This window comes from Malaclemys terrapin, chromosome 7, assembly GCF_027887155.1.
Source record: "Malaclemys terrapin pileata isolate rMalTer1 chromosome 7, rMalTer1.hap1, whole genome shotgun sequence".
Classification (NCBI taxonomy): domain Eukaryota; kingdom Metazoa; phylum Chordata; order Testudines; family Emydidae; genus Malaclemys; species Malaclemys terrapin.
This window is the reverse complement of record NC_071511.1, coordinates 95580682-95601066: the sequence shown is the minus strand read 5'-3', so window position 1 is coordinate 95601066 and position 20385 is coordinate 95580682. Positions and strand designations below refer to the sequence as shown.

General features: G+C 40.8%; 1 protein-coding gene across 2 annotated transcripts in view; it reads right to left on the bottom strand.

Moving 5' to 3' along the window:
* TBC1D12 (TBC1 domain family member 12) overlaps positions 1-20385 on the bottom strand; it is an 85836-nt gene that overhangs the window by 50183 nt on the left and 15268 nt on the right. For both annotated transcript variants that reach the window (XM_054033540.1, XM_054033539.1), the window contains exon 2: positions 16184-16307. In XM_054033540.1, coding sequence (XP_053889515.1) covers positions 16184-16307 — 124 coding nt within the window. The remainder of the gene's footprint in view (positions 1-16183; positions 16308-20385) is intronic.

The window sequence follows — 20385 nt, the reverse complement described above, 5'->3', positions numbered from 1 at the left end:
AAAATCTATTTCCTCCTGCCCTGCCCTTAAAAAAATGGCCTGCAATGGCACAGACAAAGCACTCAGTCAGAAAACTGGATCCATAAAACCAGTTGGACTCCCCTAGATCTGATGAAATCTTAACTTTCTTGTGTTACCTACCTTTAGAGAAGCTGGATTGGGCAAACAACTACATTAAAAAGGTGATCAAGAATGAGCACAGAGACTCAACCTTTCCCTTATAGTATTATTTCTTTAGAGCCTCAGAGATGGAGAAGTTTTCCTGTATATCACATTCTCAACAGTTGAAATCTACATATTTTATAGCAGTCAGCAAGAGGTATTATCCCCCATCAACTTCAATACCTTTCTGGTAACGCTGATATGTCCAGTCAGATGTGAGGTATTAAGCCAAGGAGATGAGATCCATGTCATTAATTACTCAGACCCAGTGACTGACAGCACCTTTAGAATCAGCACAGTTTGTGTGACCCTTAGAGGGCTCTACTAGAGAAACGCACAAGGCACACTTCTCAGGCAAACATCCAAACATTTGTCATGGGTGTCAGACACAATAATCTTACTATGACAGGAATTAGACAAAGTTTTCTAACTTTAGGCTCCTAAATTAATATGTAGGAATCTAAAGAAGTGATTTTGAAAAAAGTGTTGTGGGATGCTTATTCAGCCTATAAAAGCCTAGGCACCAAGGGCTAAGTCGGGAGGACCGGACGATCTACATCCGAGAATATTGAAGGAATTGGCGCGGGAAATAGCAGGCCCGTTAGCAATAATATTTAATGAATCTGTAAACTCGGGGGTGGTCCCGTTAGACTGGAGAATAGCTAATGTGGTTCCTATTTTCAAGAAAGGGAAAAAAAGTGATCCGGGTAACTACAGGCCTGTTAGTCTAACATCTGTAGTGTGCAAGGTGTTAGAGAAAATTCTGAAAGAGAAACTAGTGGAGGACCTGGAGGGTAGTGGCAATTGCGATAAATTACAACATGGTTTTACGAAGGGCAGATCGTGCCAAACGAATCTGATCTCCTTCTTTGAGAAAGTAACGGACTTATTAGATAAGGGAAATGCGGTGGACCTAATATACCTGGATTTCAGTAAAGCGTTTGATACTGTACCCCATGAGGAATTATTGGTTAAACTGAAAAACATGGGGATCGATATGAAAATCCAGAAGTGGATAAGGAATTGGTTACTGGGGAGAATGCAGCGGGTTGTATTAAAGGGTGAACTGTCAGGTTGGAGGGAGGTTACTAGTGGAGTGCCTCAAGGTTCGGTTTTGGGACCCATTTTATTTAATCTATTTATAACTGACCTCGGAACCGATTGCAGGAGTGGGCTGATAAAATTTGCGGATGATACGAAGGTGGGAGGCGTTGTAAATTCGGAGGAGGACAGGGATATCCTGCAGGGAGACTTGAATGAGCTTGTGAATTGGAGTATCAGAAATAAGATGAAATTTAATAGTGAAAAGTGTAAGGTGATGCATTTGGGGATGACTAATAACAATTTTAGTTACAAGATGGGGACGCATTGGTTAGAAGTTACGGAAGAGGAGAAGGACCTAGGGGTTCTTGTAGACCGCAGGATGACTATGAGTCGACAATGTGACGTGGCGGTGAAAAAAGCCAATGCTGTCTTGGGATGCATTAGGCGAGGTATATCTAGTAGGGATAAGGAGGTCCTGCTTCCGTTGTACAAGGCGCTGGTGAGACCTCATTTGGAGTACTGTGTGCAGTTCTGGTCTCCCATGTTTAAAAAAGATGAACTCAAACTGGAACGGGTGCAGAGAAGGGCCACTAGGATGATCAGAGGAATGGAAAAGCTGTCGTACGAAAGGAGACTAGAGGAGCTTGGGTTGTTTAGTCTGACAAAGCGAAGGCTGAGAGGGGATATGATTGCTATCTTTAAATATATTAGAGGGATTAATACAAGGGAGGGAGAAGAATTATTCCAGCTTAGTACTAACGTGGATACCAGAACGAATGGATATAAACTGGCCGTGGGGAAGTTCAGACTTGAAATTAGACGAAGGTTTCTGACCGTCAGAGGGGTGAAATATTGGAACGGCCTTCCGAGGGAAACGGTGGGGGCGACGGACCTGTCTGGTTTTAAGATAAAGTTAGATAAGTTTATGGAGGGAATGGTTTAATGGTAAAACATAGTAGTCAAGGAAAGCCAAGCAATGGTGGGTAAATAGTATAATGGCTAACGGGGTCGGGCTGGAGACTCTTGCCTATATGCTCGGGGTCTTACTGATCGCCACATTTGGGGTCGGGAAGGAATTTTCCTCCAGGGCAGATTGGCTGAGCCTCTGGAGGTTTTTCACCTTCCTCCGCAGCATGGGGCAGGGATCTCTAGCAGGAGGGTCTCTGCCGATTGAAGTCACTAAAAACAGGATTGGGGACTTCAACAGCAGAGTCCAGGGAAGGGGTAGGGACGTTTTTATGGCCTGCAGCATGCAGGGGGTCAGACCAGATGATCATAATGGTCCCTTCTGACCTTAAAGTCTATGAGTCTATGATTTGAAAATGATGGCTGTACTTAAAAAACAAAACAAACCCCTTCCCCTCCCCCCCCCCACTAAATATTTGTTTGTCTGCCATAACAATGGGGGGAGGGGGAGGTGACAGCAGGGAAAGGGGAGAAGAGACCCTCAAAAGAAAAATTATTTTACAGGCAAAATGAATGACGACACAAAAAATTAAAGATACCACAAGATCTATAAACCCCCTGAAAAATTACTAGCAAAGTATTAAAGAATCCTAGTTTCACCCCATGCAAAGTGAGAGTTGAGGTTGCACAGTTGATACTAACTGGCAGAAAGTGGGGAACTGGGTGAGAAGGGGCACCAATGTCTTGGGCTTTAATTCTGATTTACCTTCTAAAGAGACAAGGTGGGTGAGGTCACTAATATCCTGGGACTGACACAGCTACCGCTACACTACATAGTTGGTGTGACAGGTTCAGTCACCGAGACCCCCTTGGGACTGTCACCTGATGTGCTGAAGTTCCCTCTGAGCCAGTCTTCCCTGCTAGCTTTGGACTCCAGAACCCTGCCTTGTTGAACCAGACATACTAGCCTGCTGCAACACAGACCCAGGTCTGGTCCACGCCTCCAAAACTGCAGGCTTAACTGAAAACAGCTTAGCAGGTTACCTGCCTCCAGCACCCAGACACCCAACTCCCAATGGGATCCAAACACCAAATAAATCTGTTTTACTCTGTATAAAGCTTGTATAGGGTAAACTCAAATTGTTTCCCTCTATAACACAGAGAGAGGGATGCACAGCTGTTTGCTCCCCCCAGGTATTAATCACTTACTCTGGGTTCATTAATAAACAAAAGTGATTTTAAGTATAAAAAGTAGGATTTAAGTGGTTTCAAGTAATAACAGACAGAACAAAGTAAGTCACCAAGCAAAATATGCAAGTCTAAGCCTAATACATTAAGAAACTGATTACATGTAAAATCTCACCCTCAGAAATGTTCCAATAAACTTCTTTCCCAGACTAAACTCCTTCCTAGTCTGGGCCCAATCCTCTCCTCAGTACAGTCCTTGTTAGTTCCAGCAGACATCTTAGGTAGCAAGCAGGCATGGTCTCATGACCGGCAGCCCTTTTGTCCTGTTCCACCCCCTGTTATAGCTTTGGCATAAGGCAGGAATCTTTTGTCTCTGAGTCCCCACCCCTCCTTCTAAATGGAAAAGTACCAGATTTAAGATGGATTCCAGTATCATGTGACATGGTCACATGTCACTGTAAGACCTCATGCTTCACAACTCATGGGCTGGCCCACACATACACAGGAAGGCTTGCAGGTAAATAAACCTTTTATAACCAATTGTCCTAGTCAATGGGAGCCATCAAGATTCTAAACCACCATTAATGGCTCACACTTTGCATAATCACACTAGGACCTCAGAGTTATACTTCATATTTCTATTTTCAGGTACAAGAATTAAACATCCATACAAATAGGATGAAAAAATTCAGTAAGTTATAACCTTTGTAATGATACCTTACAAGAGACCCCCCTGCATAAGGCATATTCCAGTTACATCATACTCACATTCACAAGCATATTTCTGCAAAAAGAACAGGAGTACTTGTGGCACCTTAGAGACTAACAAATTTATTTGAGCATAAGCTTTCGTGGGCTACAGCCCATTTCTTCGGATGCACAGAATGGAACATATATTGAGGAGATATATATACACATACAGAGAGCATGAAAAGGTGGGAGTTGTCTTACCAACTCTGAGAGACCAATTAAGTAAGAGGGGAAAAAAAACTTTTGAAGTGATAATCAAGATAGCCCAGTACAGACAGTTTGATAAGAAGTGTGAGAATACTTACATGGGGAGATAGATTCAATGTTTGTAATGGCTCAGCCATTCCCAGTCTCTATTCAAGACTAAGTTGATAGTATCTAGTTTGCATATCAATTCAAGCTCAGCAGTTTCTCGTTGGAGTCTGTTTTTGAAGCTTTTCTGTTGCAAAATTGCCACCCGCAGGTCTGTCATTGAATGACCAGACAGGTTAAAGTGTTCTCCTACTGGTTTTTGAATGTTATGATTCCTGATGTCAGATTTGTGTCCATTAATTCTTTTGCGTAGAGACTGTCCGGTTTGGCCAATGTACATGGCAGAGGGGCATTGCTTCTTATCAAACTGTCTGTACTGGGCTATCACTTCAAAAGTTTTTTTTCCCCCCTCTTACTTAATTGGCCTCTCAGAGTTGGTAAGACAACTCCCACCTTTTCATGGTGTGTGTGTGTGTGTGTGTGTGTGTGTGTGTGTGTGTGTGAGAGAGCGCGCGCGCGCAATAAAAACTAGCAGGATCTTATTAAAGGGGACAAGATAAAGATGCCACATTTATTATGATAATAATTTGATTTATGACCAATAACTAAGAATTTTTTCACTTGACCAGAGCTCGGACCACACATTATACCCAATACCTACACACACACACCCATCAGATGTTCTGCAGCTGCTGCATAGTTACCAGTCTTGCTTGAGTCTGTGGCTTGAGTTTGCAGCTTGGGTTCGTAGCTTGTGGCGGCTAACTGGCCAGGAAAGCTGGGCACAAGGACGAGCTGGGTCTCTGTTGGGCATGCACCGATGTCCTTCCATGTTGGCAGCAGAATGTTACCCTCCTCCATAGTTTTCCATCACACCCATCCTTTTTGTAGGCTTTACTTTGAATCCAGAGTCTATAGGTCTTGCTGTGTCACGCTGCCTTCAGGTTTGGTGATTGATCACCCGTCAATTGCAGACAGGACTTTCAGCCTCGGAGGGGCTTTGATCCTTCTTCTATTGTATCTTTTCTTTTTAGGGTGGATTCTTCTTACTTTGTTAGGGCTCTTGTCTGCATCTTCAGCCGTTGGTGTTTGAACTCTATTTAATCAGGACAGGCTGAGGCTGGAGGTTGATTCCATCATCCATACATACCTCATTCACACATTTAAACTAAACTAATAAGATTACAGCCCGGTTTGCAAAAATGAAGGTTGCAGCAAGCCCTTACAAAATGGAGTAAGCGTTTTAAACTGGGGTTTGAATTACAATATGGCAAACAGTGAACAGAAGTTACAATATAGACAAGTATAATGGATGGCAAACAGTGAACAGAAGTTACACTGTAGGCAAGTGTAATAAATGGTGAACAGAAATTACAATACTGAAACAGTGCAAGTCTCAGTGATTTAAGCAGGAATTGGATTGATAGTGAAACTTACAAAGGCAGCTGACTGAACAGCTATGGCTCTTAACAAGCATCTTAACTGTTAATTAGCCAGTTATTGGGGTAACCAGTTTTATGAATGAATATTGTTTCATTCATAAAACTTTACTTACGAAGTTACATTAATAAAGTAAACAATTAAAAACAATTTCATTCATGAGTCCTGTGCGTGTGTGTGCATGTGCGCACTCCTGTTCTTTTTGCGGCTACAAACTAACACGGCTGCTACTCTGAAGCATATTTCCATAATACATAGGGAGTGCAACATCACAGTTAGTTTCTAGGCTGTCTGGGAACAAATGATACAGTTTTAAAATTTTAGTTGAGGTGCACAACTCCACAAAGAGGGAATCTGAAGCAGTACCCAAGGATTTTGTTGAATGGTTACATGTGTTTGTTACCTTATGATTCCACTGGAACAACAATGAAGCTTCACTGTAGAAGTGGGAGTTACTGAAATCAACAACTAAATCTTAAACTGAAGGAGTTTCTCCCATCAGTTTCTCACTAGGAACATGTAACATTTTAGTATCAGTTATCTAAACTGTATTCTTAAATTTATTCACCTAAATTTGGGTTATTGCTGATTATGCACCATATGTATCTTATGACTTTATCCACTAATACAAAATTCGTTTTTAATCTTAGCACTGTACCCAGATGTACAGACTCTTTTCTTAACCGGTCTACTATATAATTTTTTAACATTAGCTTTAATAAAAATTTTAAATCAGTTGTGTGTCCTTTTTGCAGGGAGTACATAATACCCATGCTCTATGGTCTGCCCTATGGTCCATCAAGAAACTGACTCATGTTTAAGATGTTAAGTACTTCTGTTAGTCTCAAAGGTGCCACAGGACCCTCTGTTGCTGTTTAAGACGTTGGTTTTCATCTATATAAATTCCTAAATAGCTAGGAGTCCTGCCTACCTTAGATAGTGATTGCTTCTCTTCCTGTGGGCTGTATGAGATGCTGAGGTCCTTAGCTAACAGCCCCCTTCTCTTATTTATTTAAACAGGAATGGTCTTACAGCAGAGTGTTTCTGGTGAGTAGTTGCAACACTAGAACTTACTCCCACTTCCCTTGGACCTATCTGTAAAAGCCCGGATTCATTGATTTTCAGGGCACACTGCAAAACTATTTTCCTCTGGAAGGGGGGAGGAGGGAAGAGGCGAAGGGTGTCAGGGGGCCTGAACTGAAGCCATGTATGGATTTAGAGGGGTGAGTTATTGTGGTGGGTTGAGAGGCTCAATGTACATGGATACTGATCCAGCCTATTTTGTGTCTTTTATTACACACACACACACACACACACACACACACCGCAACCAAACCTGGCCCTACTAAAGTTTTTGTGAGCCTATCTTAGAGGGTTCTACTAGAGAAACACACAAGGTATTCTTCTCAGGCAAACATCCAAACATTTGTTATGGGTGTGAGACACAGGAATCTTACTATCGACTTCAATGGAGTTAGGACTTCATTAGAGTTCAGGTAGGCACTTCAGCATAGACAACTTTTGCCAATTGAAACCCTCTCACATTATGCTTTTGATTATGACCTCTAGGGTTCAATATCCATTTTCAGAGACCTAATGACAATCCTAACTTTTTTCAGATATCAGTTGTAGGACAATGACAAAAATAGTCTACAAGTGCTATTTGGTGTTTGTCAGATTGGTTGCTTAATGCTAGCACCCTTGGTCATGTAGATGTGAGTGTAAATAATGGTTGCTTCTCTTTTCTGCACTGTTTTAGAACTGATTTCCTATTCTGCTTTTTAGAGTGTCTGAGACTTAGAATTTAAAAAAGAAATCTGCTTTTTTATTCTAAGGCTCCTAAAAAGGCTTTACCTGGCTAAAGGAGGAGATAATGCAAGCTACATTAGAATATGAAGATGTACATCTGTGAGAGACAGAAAGACATGAGAAAAATGAAAAAGATACCATCTCTGTCTTGTAGCCCAAGTAGGGCTCAGGAATCACTTTAAGCTTTACTTTTATGGTAAAATGATTGTATTGGTCTTCAAAGAAACATTTTCATTAATAAAAAAACAAGAACTGAATTTAGATGCTTCAATCAGTATTTCACTTGACTATGTCACTTACACCACAAAAACAGATTTAAATATCTCACGTCTAATGAATAAGGTATTTTCAAAAAAATGGAAGCAAATTAGTTTTACTTAAACAGATCTGCCACTTTAATCAGTACCAATTGAAATACATTGTATGCATCATGTGCTGCAAATAAATTTCAGCTTCAACCTTATTTCATGTAAAAACAATCACATTTTATTTCAAAGTGTAAAACAATGATTTTTAAAGTGAGAAGGAAAGCATAGTTTACTAGTCAGGATTTCTGTTAATCCATATATTCCCCTATTTAAGTTGGCAATTACACTTCCTGTCACAGTTCATCAGAATAAAAACCTTCAGTACACCAAATACATTTTTGGCACTTTTAATCCTAAAAGGTTGCTATTTTTCCCTTTATTAAACGGGGGAGGAAGGAAGCACAGCTGGTGGGAGACGTCCAGCAAAATAAAATAAATAAACAAACAAATAAAAAACTAAAAAAAAACCTACCACATCTGGCTTGTGCAGTTTTAAATCCAATGAGAACTGAGACAGCCAACAGCTGCAAGCTGAGAGAATTAGCCTGCCAAGAACTTTCAACCTTTGATCCATTTACAGCTGCAAAATCTAACCAGAAGAATGTGGGTATCTATAACTGAATGAGCGGTAATCTTTTGGAAAAGATAATATACAATTTGCTGCACAAAAGTATAAATAAAATAAAATCAATAGACTTACTCTTGAAACTATTTCCTTGCAGTACTTTCTGCATGTGTATACGGTAATTTTTCAAATCTCAGTAGTTCTCTGAAGACAATACCCATTATAGAGTCACATTTCTGGGACCTGTGGCTTCAGGGAGTTCTCAAACCAAGTTTCCAGATTTTCTGGAGGACCTTTTTTTGAGACAGCCTGCTAGTATTACTACCTATTCCATTTTTTGTGCAAGAACAGTTTGCACTAAAATCTAGTAGTTAGACCAGATGACTAGGAGTCCAACTCTTGAATGGAAATCCTATCATTGACTTGCTTTGTGACCTCGAGCACATCCTTTAGGGTTGCCACCTTTGATGGACCAAAGATGATCCTGCGCCTGTAACACAGGAAGGCTGACAGTGTAGACTAATCACCCTTACAAATTTCCTGAGACAACTACCTCAAAAAAAAAAAAAAAAAAAAGGGGGGGGGGGCAGAGGGAAGGGGCACAGAGGGTGATCTTGGGAAAACCTGGGTAGGTGGGCAACCCTATTTAATTGAGATCACTTTCTCCATATGTAGAAACAGGAATACCTACCTACTGTACAAGCATAGTGTGAAGATAAATCTTCAGGTTCTGAACCCTTGCAGTGCTATGGTTATTTAAAGAGGCCACAGTGTTGACTTAGTACAGCTGAACACAAAAAACCCCAAACACACATTTGTTTTAGGCCCAAATTATAGTTGAAATATCGAAATGTCACGGAATAAGGAACTCCTTACAAATCAGAATTTTTTTTGTATCGACAAATCTCATTTCAACATTTTCAAAGTATTTGACATTCCCTGAAACAACGTTAATGTTTTAACATACTTGAAACAGAAACTGCATCTGCCTACAGTGCCATGGTCCCTCATGGAAGCTGTAGTTTGGGTGCATCATTCCCTTATTCTTTCCTATGGGTTGACCTCCCTGGCAGGACTATACATCACTTGATATACTGTAGTCCTATTATTCCCATGATGTGGCTCAGTCAGAAGTGAGACAACAGTGCAAGGTATAGTGCAGCCAAGAAGCCAAGACCACAGGAGAGAATGGGGACATGAAGCACTTGAACTACCATTCATTCCCATGAGATACTATGGTATAGAGACAGATGCAGTATGATGTTGAGCTAACTCAAAATTAAGTGCTTGGGGTCAGTCAACATGCCACACACAAAAAGTAATTCCGATTTGGGTCCAACCGACCAAAAGCAAAATATTTCATTTGAATTTTTCCCCACAGAAAGTTTTGATTTTGTAGAAGCTACGTTAAAAGTCATTTAGACTGAAGATCCCCAACCAATTCCACTGAGTTGAATGGTTACCTCAATAACAAAGACAGCAAACAAATGGCATATTCTAAATTACACAGCAATATTGGAAGGATAAATTTAGATATATTTTACATGCCTTTAAAAGAAAAAAATCAAATGACCCTTTTGAGAACACAAACTCTTTAATTATTTATTTTTGCTTAACTTTCTCAATAATTACGATACCAGTTATTTGTTTTATATCTGGTATTGCAATTAAGTTCCACTTGGGGGATCACCACTTCACTAACCTCATTTGTGTTATTGGTCACTGGGATTTTTTCTATTCAATGCAGTTTTGTACTCTTAAATCTTCTCTCTTTAGTGAGAGAAAGTTAGTTATAATCCAGAGATTATCAAAAGTCCTTTTTCAGATCTGTAGTCTCCTTTAGCTAAATAGGCAGAGCTTTTCTCTAGGTTTCAAGCCCTCTGACCTCTAGAATATAGAAATATGAAAGGAGAATCTCAGCTTTCATTTATGAATTAGTATATTTAATCTCTCTTGGCAAAAGTGGTTTTGGGGTATGTAAACAGATAAACCAATTACTAGGATTGCGATTGGATTTTTCCTAAAGACCATACAGTTCATTCATGTCTTACAAACCCCGCATCACCCCACTGTTTCTTTGGAATCCTTGAAAGCCACATGAACCTCAATTTTAGAGATGACCTTAGATTAGCACCCAGCTATGGGAGGCCATGGTTTTAAGGGCAGGTCTACACTTAAAATTCTGCAACAATGCAGCTGCATCGCTGTAGCACTTAAGTGAAGATGCTCCCACACCAATATGAGAGCTTCTCCTGTCAGTGTAGTTACTCCACCTCCCCAAGAGGTGGTAGCTATGTTGACAGAAGTTCTCCTGTCGACATGGCACTGTTACATTGGGGGTTAGACTAGTATAACTACATCGCTAAAGGATGTGGATTTTTTTAAACCCCTAAGTGGCATAGTTATACCGATATAGATCAGTAGTGGTGACCTGGCCTTGGATTGATAAGACTTCCTACCAATGACACAAAGACTGATGTAAGCATGCTCCCTCTGGTGGCCTGCCTCAGCCAAGACAATGCCACTGTTGAACACCCAGCCTGACCTGTAGGCACTTTAGGAAGGCATATTTCATAAACTCTCATTGAACTTTTCAAACAAGTAGTACTACATGGCCACAAGCATTTTGTGTAAGTGGTCCATAGGTGTTCCCACAGGCATTGGCTTCCAACTTTTACCAGGGGTGCCCAATCCCCTCTCAGCTCCAGGCCCCACACCCACTCCACCTCTTCTCCCAAGGCCCCACCCCCACCTCTTCCTGCTCAGTTCCGCCCTCTCACCCCAGCACGTCCCGTCCCCATTTCTCCCCTTCCCTCCCAGCACCTCCTGCATGCCACGGAACAGCTGATCTATGGCAGGGGGAGGTGCTGGCAGGGATCTTACCTTTATAGGTGTCTAAAGCCCTTAGAACAGGTTTGGAACTACTAATACATGTAACCAAACTAAGAACAGCAGCAATGAAAGAAGGGCTTTAGCACACAAACCTCAACTCAGAGTCTACACACTTCCATATGTTCCCCCCAGTTCTCTACTTCCTGTTATCATCAAGTTTGACAAAGTATTATTGTGGGCAACACAATTTAGACCAGGTACTAAAGGCAAAATTTTAATTTATCTTTAGTAAAACGCACCTTCATCCATTAGAATCTTTGCTGGATTAACAAAGTGAACCAAAATTTTCCAAGAGACAGGACTGAGTTTTCACAGAAGCTGCTTGCTTAGAGGGAGTGGTACCACTTCTGGAAAAAGGATCCACTATCCATGTGGATTTTCAAGGCACAGAGTTAGGAAATGTCTCAAGTGTGGAATCTCAGGTCAGGTTCTGACTCCCATAATTCACATCAGCCAAATGTGTTCTCATCTTGTATAGTCTCATGCTGTGGCTGGAATGCTGACAGTGCACTCTGAAGCCATTAAAACACTGAAGATAGATGGTTGTGTTGTCTTATCTAAGATATTACCTAAATACTATACAATATCGAGATGAACAGAAAAGAGGATGCATTCATCAATTTAAAGTTACTTATAGAAGTCTCATTTTGAATGGAACAAAAATTAAGCAGATATTCACTATTGGGGGGGAGGAGGAGGAGGGGAGAGGAGAAAAAGGAAGTAAATTTGCTGATCTGATGAACTATGATTTGTCCCACGAGCAAGTTCCTTCACTTCAAGAAAAGAGGAACTGATGACTGAAAACAGTCTAGTCCACCACCTCTATTCCGAAGAAGATAGACCAGAAACCTCTGGATTCTTAGCATATAGTATTTAATGGAGACAAAGAGACAAGAATGTTAATCAGCAGCTACTTTTAGAGAACACTTCTTTTCACAATTAAGGAAGCCACCATTAACATTCAAATTAAGAGGAAAAACTACATTTGAAGATGCACACCTTTTAACATACAACTTTTATTGCTTAATCTAAGGAAGTGACATCTTAAAAATAGAGTTTGTTTTGTCATTTATCCCAGCAAGTCTTGTTTAAATACTGTTGCGATTTCAGAACAAGTGACTTTTTTTTGCAGCCTTGCTTGCTCCTTCCCCACCCATATTTTTCAGCCCATAGCAAAACACTACAGGATTCTGTGACTGATATTTCCCATCCCACTAGGAGTTCTTCAAGCTCCAGAAAAACCTTCCCATTTTTCACTTCACTGCTTCACAAAGGGCTCCTATTGCAGAAAAATCTTTTTTTTTTTTTTAAAGGAAAAAAAAAGAGGATGACAGAACATAGCTCCCTCCAGAGCTTGTCAAGCCTGTCAATTGCAACTGTTAGCAGAGGAGCATGGAGAAAGAGAGAAGCCAGAGAGAAGAGAAGTCACAGAAAGAGGGGGTGGGAAATCTTTCCCCTCAGGTCACTCGGGTCTGGTCTACACCTAGAAATTAGCTATATCATTATATATAGCTAGGTTGCTAGATCATTCAGGGCTGTGAAAAATTTCACACCATATGCAATGCAGTTAGGTCAACCAATCCCCCACTGTAGAAGCAGCTAGGTCAATAGAAGAATTCTTCCACTGACCTAGCTACTGCCTCTCAGAGAGGTGGATTACCTGCATTAATGAGAAGACCCCATCCGTGAATGTGGGAAGTATCTACACTACAGCAGCATAGCTGCAGAGCCTTAGCTGTGCGCTTGTAGCAAAAACAAGGCTTCCGGTTACTGCCTCCACCAGCACAAGAGAAAGGAACTCAAATTCACTAGGTCGGCACACCATACTGCCTTGGAACTGCAAGGACACACTCATGTGTTTAGTATTTTCGAACATTAATATTGTATTACTACCGATTATTCACTTTAATAAAACAGTGGCATTATTATGTACTAGCAGAAGAATAGTACACTAAAAACATACAGGGATGAACATAAGACAATAAGGCATTATAACTGATAGAAGCAGCACGATTGATCCCCTTTGAATGAATTTTTTGGCCATCTCTCCCTAGAACTCAAATGCCTTCAGAAAACACAAGCTTCTGGACTTAGACCAAAAAGAGATATAGGATGGATTTTATTTCTACCAAGGTATCCACTGAGGAGGTCAAACTAAAAGTTTGCCTGTAGGAAAGCCACAAAATTTCTTTGTAGAGACTCTTACAATTTTTGATAAATGAGTGAATTAAATGAGGAATCTGTAGTTGCCTTTTTTTAATATGGAAGTCTTGTATACAAAGAAAAATTATTTATCTTCCATAATCCTAGAGTTGAATAAAACTGGTTTTCTTCAATTAACTGGAGCATCAAAGAATCAAAAACATTTAATAAAAATCCCATTAACTCTCCACCCAGTCTGAAGTAAGAATTCCAGGGAATATATAAAAGTTCTAATGTGATTATTCATCCATGTAAAACAAATGGCATAGTTTAACTGAAGGCCGTGTCTGTTTGGTAACTAAACTTTTTCAAGGAGACTAAAATGAAGTTATATTCAGGACTAGAAGGGAAAATGCAAACAAAAAATATTTTATAATCACAGTGTCTGACTGGGTCACCAAAAAACAGCAACTAAAATGACAAATTCAATTTGGCAGGCAGAGGTGTGGCTATGACAAAGAAAAAATATGTTAAAGAAGGATGGGACATAAAACTTTTTTTAAAAAAGGTTATTTCTGGTTTTACTACAAAAAACTACCTTTACATGTATAAAAATCTAGGCTACCAGTCATTTATAATTAAAATGAAACAGATTCCATATTTCCATGTATTTATTCTATGCAGAATGGTCTATTTTATAAACTGTGCTTGAGTGAGTTATACACCTTTATAAAAGGTAATAGGCAGGGGCCTACTTCAGAAAAATTAAAGGTGGGGCGGGTAAAGTTGTGTTGGCATATAAAACATTATATGTAATTTTGCGAGGGGCAAGAAGTGGAAAACATCATTGAGCACATAGAGTTTAAGAAGTCTGGGAAGTGGCAAATTCCCCTAGCCCCCTTGCTCGTTAGCAAGCTAGGCTCCTGGTAATAGGTATCAGCTCGAAAGAAATGGAGTACGATATTGAACATCCTCTATTTACCATGGACCAAGAGATCATTTTCTAAACTTTATTAGCCCAAATGCTGAGAAATAATGAGAAACTGGTCTTTATTGATACTGACATCTAAGGAACTTGCAAGTACAGTCTGGGAGTTTGGGGGGGGGGAGGGGGCAAACTCATCACGCTAGAGGTGAGAGGGTAGAAGAGAAAGACACTGCCAAAAGAAACACTCTTAGGCTACGTCTTCACTACCCGCCTGAATCGGGGTAGAAATCGATCTCTCAGGGATCGAATTATCACGTCTCGTCGGGACGTGACAATCGATCCCCGAATCGACGCTTGTACTCCACCAGCGCAGGTAGGAGTAAGCGCTGTCGACGGGGGAGCCGCGGCTGTCGATTTGCCGCCGTCCTCACAGCGGGGTAAGTCAGTTCGGATACGTCGAATTCAGCTACGCTATTTGCGTAGCTGTATTTGCGTATCTTAAATCTATTTCCCCCCCTTCCCAGTGAAGACGTACCCTTACAGAATGCTCTCTCAATATTTGATTCAGACAAGAACATACAAATACATTGACTGGGAGATTAATTTTTCTCAGCTTGATTCTTCCAAGCTGGTACACTAGCTGCCAGCTGCACATCATAAGCCAACAGACTCCACATCCCAGAGAGATATTTTTACCCCTCAAGGAGAACAGTTTTTTCATTGCCTCCGTTAGTGGGATTTCCACTGAGGATCAGCAGCTTTAAAATCTCAATTGGGGCTTCAAAGAAACAGTGCATCACCTGGCCAGCCTGGTCACATCCCTTCCCCCAAACAAACAAAACGAAACAAAACCACAAGGCAACACTAGCGCTGTACTAGCCAGTTCTGCTTTGCCAGTGTCTCGTCTCTTGCCACAGAAGTTCCAGATGCTTTGACCACTACAGACTCCCCTCTGGGCAGACTTTTCACATTGAGTATCTTGAGCCCCACAAGAAGCCAACTTCATCTAGGACTGAATCTAACCGATCTGTGCATTGTCTGTAGACAATGACTGTGTATCCACACTAGAGAAAAAAACTAACGTTTGTTTTTAATCATGTGTTCGCTAACAGATAAGATTCTAGTCACAAGGCAGTGTGTGGGTTCTCACAGGTGTTAACGGGTTGAGGTAAACCACTAGGGTATTTGTAAAACCACAAACGCTCTTTTCCACATTAGGATTTTACCATATATTAGCTAACACGATAAAATAAAACCCACACCTTTTCTCCTCATGAAGACCAGGCCTGAGTGGACATTTCTAACCTGATTTGGAGTGGTATACCATGTTTTGTCTTAATATATCCAGTCACCAAGCTCTCTCTCCCACAATCTTGTAAGCAAACTAATGTTGTATTTTAAGTCATTTAGAATGTGGGGAAAGTTTGTAAATACTGAAAGACCATTAGTTCTTTAAATCAGAATATATTTTAGTACTGTTAAAACAACTGGATGCATATGAATTGTTTTCATACTTTTTTTTCCCTACTGCTCTCCGAAATATGGAAGACAACTTTGTTTATTGAATTAAGTTCCACTGAGTGAGCTGAGGTATCCATTCTCTGCTTGGAAAGTTACTTGAGAAACAAGGAAAAATGTAACTATTTTTCTTTCAATAAAAGGCAAAACTCAAAAAGATTCTTCTGACTGTCAAGCTGGGTGCCATGATGGGGACATCAACTAAAAATTCAACTCATTCTTAAAAGAACCAAAGAAGAAATTACTGAAGTTTCATACCTATGTGAGATGGTTACTCACCTGCTGAATTATTTTGGAATCTTTTTGGAAGTTTTCTCTAGGAGGGACTTTTCCAAATAACTTCCAGCCAGGAGCACTGTGGAGACCAGGTTTGAGTTCCTTTGTCCTTTTGGTGAAAAAGTTTCTGGAGGGGGAGAAGAAAAAAAAAAAAAAAAAAAAAAAAAAAAGAGAACATACTTTTAAATTACAGTATTAAAGTTTGTCTCAATTTTAGATTTGTTTTAGCCCAATACATCTTTGTAGAGACTTAATGTTCAGCAGAGCAAATACTTGTTTGTATTCTACCTTTATTTTCTCTTGTTCTTTACAAAAATGTGAATAATGTATAAAATAAGAATTGTCACGCGCTATTGAAATAAATGTCCAATTGTTTTCAATAATTACTGTTGAGATGATACACTCTGGATAGTTTTCTTTTTAATATTAGTGTTTTACAGTTGTAACTCAACAGGAATAAATGACTATAGCATTAAATATCAAAGCATCTGCAGAATATTGGAGGACTCACCTCCTATTTTTTAAGCGTTCAGAATATTGTGTACCTAGCTTATGACTTTGCAGTGATAGTATGTTTAAAAAATAATATTTAATCATTGAGCCAAGGATGGTGAATTTAAATCTTTGTGGTAAATAAATCAGCTGGAAAGTGATTTAAAAAAAAGTTTTCCTAGTCCAAAATACTAGAGACATTGGTACTATAATATACATCATTCCACTGATTAAACATAAACCCAGGACAACATTTCTAAAAAAATATGTTGTGATATAGATCACCAAAAGTTTTAATTTCAGAATATTTGTGGTGGAACTTGTCTCCAAGTATTAGGGTGACCAGATGTCCCAATTTTATAGGGACTGTCCCGATTTTTGGGGCTCTCTTTTATATAGGCACCTATTACCCCACCACCCCGGTCCCGATTTTTTACACTTGCTATCTGGTCACCCTACCAAGTATTAAATTTCAGCCTGTAACAACTCAGCACTCATGTATAGGGGATATAACTTGTTCAGGAAGGACAGGCAGGGTAAAAAGTAGGGTTACCATATTTCAACAATCAAAAAAGAGGACGGGAGGAGCCCTGCCCTAGCCCCGCCCCCATCCTGCCCTAGCCCCGCCCCTTCCACTTCCCACTCCCTCAGAACCCCCAACCCTCCCCCCCACTCCTTGTCCCCGTGATTGCTCCCTCCTGGGACCCCTGCCCCCAACTGCCCCCCAGGACTCCACCCCCTACCTAAGCCTTCCTGCTCCTTGTCCCCTGACTACCCCCTCCTGAATCCTTCCCCACATCCTAACTGGCCCCCTAGGATCCTACCCCCTACCTGTCCCCTGACTGCCCCAACCTTTATCCACACCCCCACCCCCTGACAGCCCCCCCCAGAACTCCTGACCCATCTAAACCCCTCTGCTCCCTGTCCCCTGACTGCCCCCTCCTGGGACCCCTGCTCCTAACTGCCCTCCAGAACCCCACCCCTACCTAAGCCTCCCTGTTCCTTGTCCCCTAACTGCCCCCTCCTGAGACCCCCCCACCTGTACCCTGACTGCCCAAAACCTTACACCCCCAACCCCCAGACAGCCCCCCCCCCGAACTCCTGACCCATCCAACCCTCCCCCTGCTCCTTGTCTCTTGACTACCTCCCCTCAGAACCTCCCTGCCGCTTCTCTGACCCCCGGCCCCCTTACCGTGCTGCAGAGCAGCACGCTCAGCAGCAGGGGGAGGGGAGCAGGGTCGGAGCTCCAGACTGCCGGAGGCCCGAGGTGAACGGCCGGCCGGCGATCTGCGAATGCGGGGGGGGGGGGGGGGGGGCCAGGAGGGAGAGAGAGGAGGGGAGTGGTGTCAAGTTGCAGGGGAAAGGAGGGGGGGGAAGTGGAGGAAGGGCTCAGGCTGCCGGAGCCCCGTGCGAGTGGCACGATCCGGCCAGCTGCCCTGTAAGCCGCGCGCACTCTGCATGGGAGGGAAATCCGGACATTGACAAATTCCCCCCGGACGCTATTTTTAACTCAAAAAAGCAGGACATGTCTGGGGGAATCCGGACGAATGGTAACCCTATAAAAAGGGAAGAGGTCCTGCATTATACATCAAAAATACACACTTGTTCTGAGGTCCACAAGGAGATGATTGGCAGACCAGTTGAAAGTCTATGGGTAAAGATAAAGAGTCGGGGGGGGGGGGGGGGCGGAAAACAGGAGTGATGCCATGGTAAGGTCTACTATACCCCACCATATCAAGAAGAAGGAGGAGGAGGAGGTGGCATTTCTAGAACAAATAAAAGATACATTCAAAACACTAGACCTAGTAATAATGTGGGACTAACTACCCAGACGTCTGCTGGAAATCTAATATGGAAAATCACAATATTTCTAATAAGTTTTTGGAATGTATAAGGGACAACTTTTTATTTCAGAAAGTGGAGACAGTCATTTTCAACTAGTTTCTACCTAAGAGGGAGAAATTGGTAAGGAAACTGAAGGTTGAAGGCAACTTGGGTGATCATAAAATGGAAGGAGTGTAAGCAACAAAATCAAGACAATGGATTTCAAAAAAAGCAGACAAACTCAGAACTGATAGGGATAAGGTCCCATGGAAGGGCAATCTAAGGGAAAAAGGAGTTCAGGAGAGCTGGCAGTTTCTTAAGGAGGCAATATTTAAAGGCACAATAACTGCAGGCAATCCCAATGTGAAGGAAAGATGAGAAGAATAGTAAGAGCCCAACTATGGCTCCATCAGGAGCTCTTTAATGACCTGAATATCAAAAAGGAAGCCTACAAGAAAGTGGAAACAGACAAATTGCTAAGGAGGAGTACAAAAGACAAAAATAAAAAAAATAAAAAGTAGCCTCATATTACTAAATAAGATACAAAAATATAGATGCCTAGTGATATCCAATATAATTAATGTTACAAAGCAGTTCTGATTTCAGCACCCATTTTCACATTCCGATTTTCTGAAACATACACAATTGTTAAGCTAGGAATGTGAATCTGTCCATAGATAAGTGTCTTTTGGAAAATCTCTGCAGTTATAGAGTATATGTGAGATGGGGAAACTTGTACATTCTTCTCCCATTGTGATATATTCCAACTTTTGTATCAATCATCCATAAATAAATAAAATAAATCAGGGCTACAAACAGCTCAGCTTGGGAAATTAAAAATAAAGCTGTGACTGGAAAAAACCTCACTCACTTAGCATATGCCCAATAAGCACATCCTAGGTACTACTGTAATACAAATGAATAATGTTTAAAATTTTTCAGCAGAGCCCAGTGAAACCAATTCACTGATGTCTCTACACACTTGTCTTGCCTGATCAAAGGATTGTGAAGTGACAAGCACTCCCACTAGAATTTGCACAAACTGAAACAGTAGAGGTTTCATTGAAACATAGCACATATTAAAACCACCAAAATCTGCATAGGCTTAGCATCAGAAACAGAAGAGAAATTCATGTTTGAAAAGAATAGCCAAGCCAATCCTGTAATTTTAGAAGGTCGCCGTGTTTGTGACAGTCTTCATTAAGTTATAAAAATTAGAAAAAATAGTTTCCAGAATTTCCATTGTGAAGTTAATGACAGCATAATGCAGACTGCCAAAAAAAGAGTCTTTAAGCAAAAGTGTCATCAGCAATACTCCCTGATTCACTCAAAATTACCTCACTATGGTATGAGCTGCCCAGTGTAGTAGAGACTCACACATTTAACACAGTTTAATTGCACTGTTAAACAACAGAATACCATTTATTTAAGTATTTTTGGATGTTTTCTCCATTTTCAACTATACTGATTTAAATTACAACACAGAATACAAAGTGTACAATGCTCACTTTATATTTATTTGTATTACAAATATTTGCACAGTAAAAAAAAAAAATAGGATTTTGCAATTCACCTAATACAATTACTGTAGTGCAGTCTCTATCATGAAAGTTGAACTTACAAATGTAGAATTATATACAGAAAATAACTGCATTCAAAAATAAAACAATGCAAAACTTTAGAGCCTACAAGTTCACTTAATCCTATTTCTTGTTCAGTCAATCGCTCAAACAAAATTGTCTACATTTGCAGGACATAATGCTGCCCGCTTCTTGTTCACTATGTCACCTGAAAATGAGAACAGGTGTTCTCATGGCACTGTTGTAACCGGTGTCACAAGATATTTGTGTGTCAGATGCGCTAAAGATTCATTCGTCCCTTCATGCTTC